General features: G+C 38.5%; 1 protein-coding gene across 2 annotated transcripts; it reads left to right on the forward strand.

Annotated features, from left to right (window-relative positions):
• The first annotated feature begins 1,055 nt into the window (after positions 1-1,055).
• On the forward strand, positions 1,056-8,890 carry FGF6 (fibroblast growth factor 6). 2 transcript variants are annotated; one of them, XM_068654171.1, is made up of 3 exons: positions 1,056-1,761; positions 2,549-2,652; positions 4,096-4,726. In XM_068654171.1, the coding sequence occupies exons 1-3, from the start codon at positions 1,422-1,424 to the stop codon at positions 4,141-4,143; spliced, it is 492 nt and encodes a 163-aa protein (XP_068510272.1). In that variant the 5' UTR covers positions 1,056-1,421; the 3' UTR covers positions 4,144-4,726. The 2 variants fall into 2 exon arrangements, with proteins under 2 accessions (XP_068510272.1, XP_068510268.1); XM_068654167.1 differs by lacking the exon at positions 4,096-4,726 and adding an exon at positions 4,765-8,890 and having other exon boundaries at positions 1,060-1,761.
• Positions 8,891-9,419: the final 529 nt, after the last annotated feature.

Raw genomic sequence — 9,419 nt, forward strand, 5'->3', positions numbered from 1 at the left:
CCAGGTACTCTCCTTACTAGCGTGCAGGCATCTCAAATGACACGGACAACACAAGTTCTGTGCTGTGAAAAGCTGCCAGGCATATTGGCAAAAATATTTGCAGATATCTCAGCCATTTTCCACCACCTAGTGTATTAATAAGCTCCATGAAACTAATTAAGATAAAAAAATGATGTGCTAGACTTGAAAGAAGAAAGAAAAGAAGAAAACAACAATAGTGCAAAGTGAGGGGAAATAAGTAAGACAGTCTGAGGAAGAAGGGGAAAATGAAGATGCTTGTCATTTACAAAAGTAAATAATAAAAGTAAAGGAGCACTTGGGCTTGAGGAAAAGAGACAGTGAAAAGGTAGGGAGGAGTGGCCATTTCCCTCTCTCTTTAATGCATTGCCAAAGCCCTTGTCTTGCAAATACAATTGCACACCTGTAAATGTATTCTAGAGCATCACAGATCCCAGGTTTGTTCACTGTATTAAGACATGTCCTTCCCAAATAAATGGGATCACTTGGCAGTCACCTCAGTGAAAACCACAAACACTTAAGAACATTAGCAACGTCCCCTTGGTACCAGCAACAGCAAGCTCAATGCTTGTGCCTGCATGCCTGGCTTAGCAGAACTGTAACTGCAAACAGCAGAATCATGTTTGAGTAAAAACTGTAGGAACAAGCCCCACCTTTCACATTGCTTACCTCTGTGTTAACAGACCAGGAGTACTCCTTTTAGAGGCACAGAAAAGCTGTTAGCGCATGGGCCGCTATCATAAGAGGTGCCCTGGATTTGCTGGGCATGCACTAAAAGAGAAACAGCCACTTCAAGCCAATTCTCCCCAAATGCTGAGCTACCCTGATATACACCCAGCGATCATGCAGCTAAGGAAGTGACTGCAAAGTTTTCATTGCTCTCTGATGAGGTCCATGACTGTTTTTACATCTTCTTCTCTAAATAAGGAAGCTGCCTGCGAGGCCTCTGACTGCCCAACCAATTTGATTCCTTTGCTTTGCGCAGCCAATGAAACCTCACTCCTGCCTCTGGTCTTGGATGACAGCACTCATCAAACCCCAGCCAGCCTGGGAGGACGGCAGGTTAGTGTTACAGCCATGGCAAGCTTACCTCTGGCAAGCTGTTGATGTCAGAGTGATGATGTGGGGAGGGACAGCCTCTGCACTATAAAGATGGGTCAATCAAATACAACCGAGGCTGCCCACCAGAGAGCAGGACCTCCAAAACATGGTCCCCACCAGTTTGAGTCCTGTTGGCCTGTCTCTGCTTCCAACTCAACTGCTCTCAGGCTTTAGTTTCATGTCAGCAATCTCTATTTGCTTTCCAAAAATAAGCTTCTGCCACCATGCTGAAGGGAGAAAAACAAGAAGGGCGGTATTTTTAGGGCCATTAATTCTGACCACGTGCCCAGGAGGTGAACCGGATGACCACTGCACAAAGACTTCTCATCACTATGTTCTCCAAAGCCAGCATTCATCGGACGTTGTCTGCTTTCATTCTCCTGTTTTTTTTAGCTGGGATTGCTTCAACATATCCAGTTGTAAGCAGAACTAATGGCACATTGCTGGAAAGAGGATGGCAATCCCTGTTGTCCAGGTCCATTGCTGGGATGTCAGGGGAGAAGTCAGATGTGAACTGGGAGAGTGACTATTTGCTAGGAATCAAGAGGCAGCGGAGGCTTTATTGCAACGTGGGCATCGGGTTTCACCTTCAAATCCTCCCAGACGGAAGGATAAGCGGAGTTCACAATGAAAACCAATACAGTGAGTTGCATCCAGAAATGAAATAGATGTCACTTAATTGCTGTGAACTCTAGTAATTACCCTTCATAGAATGCAAATGTTATTACTTGTTATTGTTAACTGTGCTACATCTGTTGCCTTTTAAAAGTCTCTGGGATCAATACATATTAGAAACCTACAGGCTGAAACATGTCACAAATGCTTAGACAAATTTAGATACAATTTATTTTTACTTTGCTTTACTGAACAGATGAGAAAAGACAAAACAAGTTGAAAACTTTCTCTCTGCTGCATTTGCTCACTCCTCACCTTCTCATTTACCTTTTGAATCTGGGAGGTTGTCACCGAGCTCACAGAGCCAAAGAATGATTTTGGAATCCTACATTTGGGACACTCAGTACTGGAAGGGGCTTGCTGTTCCTGGTGTAGTTGCTCTTATGGCTGCTGTTCTTTAACTATAAGATTAAAGGAAAAGCTTTAGTCCTTTGGACTTGATTTTTTTCACAGAAGACAGTAACAGTAACGTAAAAATAAGTTGCATATTAAAAAGTCTAAGAGAATTTGATAGATACAAGAGCAAAAGGATTCTATATGATGTGTATATGATTCTGGAAGAATTATTATAAGATCTTTTGGCATATAGAAAAAACATCATTTTCTCTGTGTACTTTTATTATGTCCAACTAGGGACATAGTTCTAATAAAAATTATGGTATGTTCATTAAGGTTTTAAAATAGTCATATCTGATTTGCCTTTGATTAGCTACAAATTCTGTGATAATGTTTCTATTAACTTCTTATTTTTTAGGTCTCTTTGAAATATCCACTGTAGAGAGAGGTGTTGTTAGCCTGTTTGGTGTGAAAAGTGCTCTCTTCATTGCAATGAACAACAAGGGGAAGCTGTATGGAACGGTGAGTACAAGTGCAAATAATTTTAATAATTAAAATAAATTAAATAATTCAAGACTTAAACAAAAACTTCAAAGGTCCTGAGTTTTGGTGTTTTGTTTATTTGTTTGTTTTATTTTTTCCTCTTGAAAAGCTCTACTTTCAAGCAGAGAAAACAGACTTTCAATTACAGGGAATGTACCTGGCCTGAAGTCATCAGCGTTATTCAGTGCGACAAGTGTTGTGTCTGTTGGTGGACTGTTATTTTAAAGCTTTCCAATAACACTGTACAGAAAGCACCCCAGGAAAATGAATGCATTTTGCAAATAGTACAGATTAATTAGATACCTTCTTCTAAGGGCTCAGCACTGCAAACATTGTCGTAAGAGTGAATCCTGCTGATGCCAACACTTCATTACACTTAAAATGAAAGGGTGTGCTTTGGAAAAACTGCTAGAACCTAAAGTGTGTGTGTGTGATCATGTGCATACATAAGCGTGTAAGAGAGAGAGAATTAGAGCTATATCAGTGCTAGCTGCTGTTAGTAAAATCATGACAACATGCCTCTCCCTACTAAAAACAAACACAGCATGGAGAATAAATAGGAAGTCTACCCTACAAATCCCACATATGTGACTGGGGCTATTTTAAGGATTGGTTTTGTGGGATCAATCCCAAAGAGCGAAGAAACAGTAATAGCTATTAATAATGGTATGCAAGTCATACTGAAACATCATCACAATCATCTTCCTCCAGCAAGTGCTAGCTATGCTTTTTAAATGCAATTTAATCTCTGAGACCTGAGCAAGGCATCCTCAGTCTCAACACGGAGTAGAAAAGGCACCTGTCAGGAAGCTCATTTGAAAGAGTCTGACTCTGGGCAATAAGCAAACCTGCTCATCTCACAATAATGAATTATACTGACAGAACTCACCTTTTTTTTTTTTTTTTTTTTTTTTTTTTTTTAAACGAAGCATTTCACTGCTTAATAAAATACCAAATGTTGTGAAGGACTCGTAGCCATTACTAATCTGGCTGTTTCCTGCTCACACAGATAATAGTAATGGGGCATCTTAAGGTTCCACTCTTGGAATATTAGTTCACTCATGTCTGATTTCAAGTACCTAGAATTGCCAGAAACCCAAATGTTTTGCTCAGCCTAGGTCTTTCTAAAGAAATCCAGGGCTCCTTCGGATTATATTTTACAGTGTCTATTCAATCTTGCTTATTTTCAAAGACATTTTAAAATGCTGAAATAGACATTCATTCTCCCTTGCACAATGCAATGCTCTGAGTTAAACTCTTATAAACTTTGAATTGTTTTATTACAAAGATGCTCCAGTAGAATTGCACTGGTGGTGTCTCATATGCCAGACATTTGATGTCAGAGAATTATTCAGCTTTCTTTTTTGATTTCCTTGGTGCTCTGCATTTGTATCCTGCTTATCCTGTCACCTTCTCTCCCAGATAACTCTATTTCCTTGGACTGAAGTGACACCATATGAAGATAACTAAAACTGTTTTCCTGGCTTAGAAGCTGGAACATCATATCTCACTAACAGATATATACAACATCAGTAATGATGTAACAAAATATAGCATCACTAATGATGTAACAAAAAAGAAGGTTTGGTGCTAATCAAAGGTTTTATTCAAACGCCTTATTCAAACAACCTGTTCTCCCTGAACACTGATGTTTGTGAGAGAACTGAATGATTTGACAGGCAGCATATAATTATTTCATAAATGACAGGACCTCTTGCAGAGGGGAGGTATGAAATAAAGCTACATCAATTGGGCAAAAGGGCATGATGATGACAAATTATTGCTTACAAAGAAAATGGTGACATCCATGATTTATGATGAATTAACTTGATCTGTCACAGGAAGTCCACAGTTCATTATCTGGACAGGTGGTATCTAAGTTCATCTGACACCAAATTAGCACTGCAGAGGGAGATTTATTGTTGGATGCAGACACTACGGCACCACCTGTTGCACACTGTAACATGTTCTTCTTCAGTAAAAATGCTAGTAAGAAAAGTGACTTGGGTCTTCCTGAAATACTTATTGCAAGTGCTTTGCTCTCTCCTTCCTCCCTCCGCCCCTCCCCCCCCGGCCCTTCCTATTCTATAGGCTGTTTTCCAAGACGAATGCAAATTCAAAGAAACCTTGCTGCCCAATAACTACAATGCATATGAATCAAATGCTTACCACGGTGCTTACATAGCACTCAGCAAACACGGGAGAGTGAAGAGAGGAAATAAAGTTTCTCCAGCTATGACAGTGACCCACTTTTTACCAAGAATATGAACATGAACAAAGCAGAAGACTTAATCCCAGGAAAAACTCTTTCATTTTGCACATGGGAATAATCTCCCAGGTAAAGTATTTATACTGTTCATTGAAAAAAGTAATCTATATGTGTATATTTGGATAAAATTATTTGTACTAGGTTCATCATATAGCATATGCAATATTATGCTGCTTCTCTTCTACTCTGTACAAATTTTACATGGCTGTGTGCCTCCTTTGGTGCTGAACAGAGAACAATGCAAGTTGAAGTGCAAAGAGAAAAAAATATTAGGAAGATGTAGAATGGCTGTGATAAATATCTAATCAACCATTTATTATTTACTAGTTAATATTAATTACCTCAGATAAAAACCCTACATGGTGAGCTGTTTACATATCATGGGCCAAATCATCAGATGACTTTGCTTCACCAGAACGTTGAGCAGTTTACTCCATCTGAATATCTGTCTGCACCTCCCCTCCTACACATGTACACTTGTGTCTTGTCTTGTGAAGTCCTCAGACTATTTTGACCATGATAGTGCCCATTCCGCAACTGTTTCCACACAAGCAAATTGCCTACCCCCAGAGTCCCTCTTTCTCTGAAGGGATTCTGCAGGTCCTCCTCACATGGGCTTGTTGGCAAAATAAAGACCTACAATCAATTTCCCTCAGGAAGGGCCATGGGGTGTATCAGAGATGGGTCCCAAATACAAAATGCATCAGGAGATTAGGATGTTGAATGCCACCCACGTGGCATTTTGTGAGCTACTTAAGTTTAGACCTACCTCTAATATAGAAATGTATATCTTTAATATAAATATATAGAGAGACATGGTATGTGTGTTTGTGCATCTAAGTAGTTACATACTTTTAATGCATCAGTCATCCCAGTCTCTAGATGCCCAGGTGCTCTGATATGCATACACACATACAATTATAAATATTTAACAGAAATGTATTCAGTTTTAGCTGAAGCATATTTATCTCTAAGAACTGAAACTGGTCTGTGGGATGCATTATTTAATTATATAATATAAGATGTATGGAATTCATGAAAACTTCCATCTAATGGTTATTGTAGAAAATGTCTCTGTTTTGAATTCAATTCTATTTACTGCTTTAAGTATATTTGGTTCTTTTCTATGACACCTCACTGAGGTATCAAGTACAGAGGAAGAAGGAATTTATGTAAGCACACCTTCCCGGGTTGGTGCAGAGGAATTTTAACTATAATTAGAATTTCTGTCAATTGCAAAGCATCACATTCAAAGACATCACGGCAAGCTATATGAAATATTCTCCAGATCTCTCCTAGAAACCATACAAATGGTGCATAACCTTGCCTTACTATTTTGACAATCTTTTTTCCATATCACAATTCTCTGTGACTTTGAAAGAGTATTTTAAGAGGTCCAAAGTCAATAGTCACTATAAATGTCAGTTACCAGAAGTCTTGGGATTCCTGCATTGATGGCGTGCTCCTAAATTTGAAACTAGATTCAATGCAATGTCAGAGCATGAGCATTTTCAGCATAGATGGACTGTGCTGCTGCAGAAGTGAACATCTGAGTGCAAGATAATCTCCCATGTGCAGCCAAAATGTGACTATGTCCAGCCTTGACATGCCATTCTATTTGCAGGGGGTGTCTATTCATAATGAATTTGAGCCTTCTGACATGTAAGAAAAACACTGTTCAGGGCCAGATCCTCAGATGGAGTAAAGCAGCCAAACTGGACTATCAGTTTATAGCTGCAGAAGATTTGGCCCAAAGAGAGTGCCTACAAGGGTGCATCTGCAGCCATGCTTTCTGACTTACTGTCAAGACAATTGTTTTCTGGACATAATACAGTTTTCCACTACTTTTGTGTAATTTATACTTGAATTTATTTTTCTTAAATGTAAGTGGTGATCACAATGTAAAGGAAGAGTAAAAAGAATGGAACATTGCTTACATTACATTAAGGGGACATTTTGGATATGGCAAAGGATAGGAGTTATTCTTAATTTTCTGGTCTTGCAGTATGTAGAAAGAAGCCAAGTTGGCAACCGTTGTTCATCTACAACGTGTGCAGCAGTTTACTTTGGGAAAAAAATGCATTTTAAGAGAAAAAGTAGGATGTTTTGAGTGGGGAGATTGCCCCAAAGAAAAGTTCGGTTGATATCAGACAGTTACACTGACATAGAGTCCCTAATAGTGCTGATAGGCAGAGCACAGCTGTGTTGAAATACATTAGCTGACAATCTGTATTCTTGTGTTATATTTCTAATTGTCTTTTGAAATGAAATTTGAAGAAGGGTGGAAGAGTGCATGGACATAGAAGAAATAGTTTGAATGCTGACACGTTTGTTTCTGATTACAGCTTACACCAGTGTCATTAGGTTAGGATGAAGTCTGTTCCCTCTTAAACCAACATAGATTAAATTAATTTGTTGTTGGCGGTACTGATAAGTAATGGGATAACTGGCATAAAAAGATGAGAATCAGACTCACTGACTCCATTTTATGCATACTGGTCAACAACAAGAAAACCATAGACCAGGTCACAAGAAGTCTGTTTCGATGCAGCAAGCTGAGCTGAACTTGTTCTTAAGAACTGCAGACCCCCATGGATGCAGTTTTGGTCGGCATTTGGAAATTCCCACCATTCACTCTGCTGAGTTACTCTTTACACCACTGCTTTGTCCATATTACATATCAATGCCAGCCAGATCAACTATGAAGTCAACACTGAAAACATAAAAATTTCTGCAGTGCCAGGAGCCATGATTAATACAAAAATGAACAATGACATTGTCAGGTGTGGTAACTGGCAGGAAGACCCTCCAGCACAACTAGTGCAGTATCGCAGCATTGTGCAGTTTTAGGTTGGTTGAATGCAACTTTGACAGAGGTTCTTCTTCAGTGAATGCTTGTCTACTTTCACTAGAGGAGTTAAGGTGTGTGCTGACACATTGCTGTGCATGTGCAAGCAGTCTAGGGGCAGCCCACAATAGCAGAATTCACTGTGGTAGGATTCAAGAAGTTACACAGACTCAAAAAAAGCCGGACCCTGTTCTTCCTCTTGCTCGATTAGCTAAATTCCTCCTCCTTCCTCTGTTGTCATTTTCATGGAAGAAGGAGGGCTTAGAAAGACCACCACTCACTTTAGACACTTCAGGATAAGTTTATTGAGCTGGTACAGAAGAAAAAAAATCATAAGCTGAATTTGCATCATATGGAAGTTATAGAGGGAATACGGGCATGATCTGGCAAACTCTCAAGCACGGCCATCTTGAAAAGAACAGTTCCATGGATATGTAACTATGTAAAGACAAACGCAGGAAAGTAAAACAATTTCCCAAGTCAGAGCTAAGAAACCAATTTTTGACATATTTTTTGGTGGTCCCTTTCAAAGCATATGTCATCTCATTCTGCATTAGCACAAAGCCATGAAATGAGCTGCAAACTTTGAAAGTATTGCTATGAATTCACCGCATCGGTCTTTGTGGCTTAGATTTTGCAAATGATATTCTCCCAATGACCTGAAACCTATTTTTGAAGTTTCTTCCTCCATAGGCAAAGTCCATGATAATTTAAGACCTAATCCACCTCTGTTAGAAAATAGCCTTTACTGCCACTGCATCATGTTCTTAAATAATCCATTTTTCCATAAACAGGCAGAAATATGGACATTCATACACAGTGGAAAAGCAGAGTAATTTATGTATACCTCACTAACTATTGCAATTCCAAAATTTTATTTGCACAGTAAAATGGTGCCAAAGTTCTCACATTATTTTTTGTCACAAAAATATACCTCATATTCTGACTCAGTATGGACTCATAATTGAGACTGTAAATTTGCAAAAGAACACAAAACTTTTTCAATTAATTGTTTGTGAAATTGCTTCTATTTTTATATGTATGTGCTGCGCACAATAGTTTAATGTATTCATAAAATAAAGTTTTATACATTTTTGGAAGTGTTTTGACTCCAAATCCCTCCTAACATATGTGGGTTTTGTTGTTGTTGTAATTTTTATTTATTTGCTCTGTTTTGTTTTGTTTGTGTGTGTGTGTTTCTTTTTTCCCCCCTTGCTTCAGAGCTGCCATATTCAAACAGAGAAACAAAACACACAGTTTTAATTCACCTCTAGAACCAGAGAACATATCTGTATACTTAAAATTGTGTTAAAATTTTGTATTATTCAGACTTCTTCCCTGGAAAGGCATAAGAAAATCATTATTGTTGAGAAGTTTCACAGAAGAGAAGGAAAATAAAACTCTAATCTGTCTAAAGATGAGCTATCATATTCACCTGTCTAAATTCCCATGCTTTTTTTCCTAGGGAGGGTCTAGTGTTACTCTCTTGTTGTTAAAGCTCTTCAGTATATCCTTTACTTCATTAAATAAAAAAGAATTTTTATTTATTTATTTATTTATTTATTTTTACTTCTTGCTTGGAACTAACTTGGGAGGGCAACTTCCTGTAGCCACCTCTGAAGGTTTTTG

Source organism: Anas acuta, chromosome 1 (genome assembly GCF_963932015.1).
Source record: "Anas acuta chromosome 1, bAnaAcu1.1, whole genome shotgun sequence".
Lineage (NCBI taxonomy): Eukaryota > Metazoa > Chordata > Aves > Anseriformes > Anatidae > Anas > Anas acuta.

What these genes read in the sequence shown, in the direction of transcription:
- FGF6 (XM_068654167.1), top strand. Translation starts at nt 1,422, where the DNA reads ATGACCACTGCACAAAGACTTCTCATCACTATGTTCTCCAAAGCCAGC. An exon ending in TCACAATGAAAACCAATACA is followed by an intron (nt 1,762 to 2,548) that starts GTGAGTTGCATC and finishes CTTATTTTTTAG; the next exon opens with GTCTCTTTGAAATATCCACT. An exon ending in AGGGGAAGCTGTATGGAACG is followed by an intron (nt 2,653 to 4,764) that starts GTGAGTACAAGT and finishes CCTATTCTATAG; the next exon opens with GCTGTTTTCCAAGACGAATG.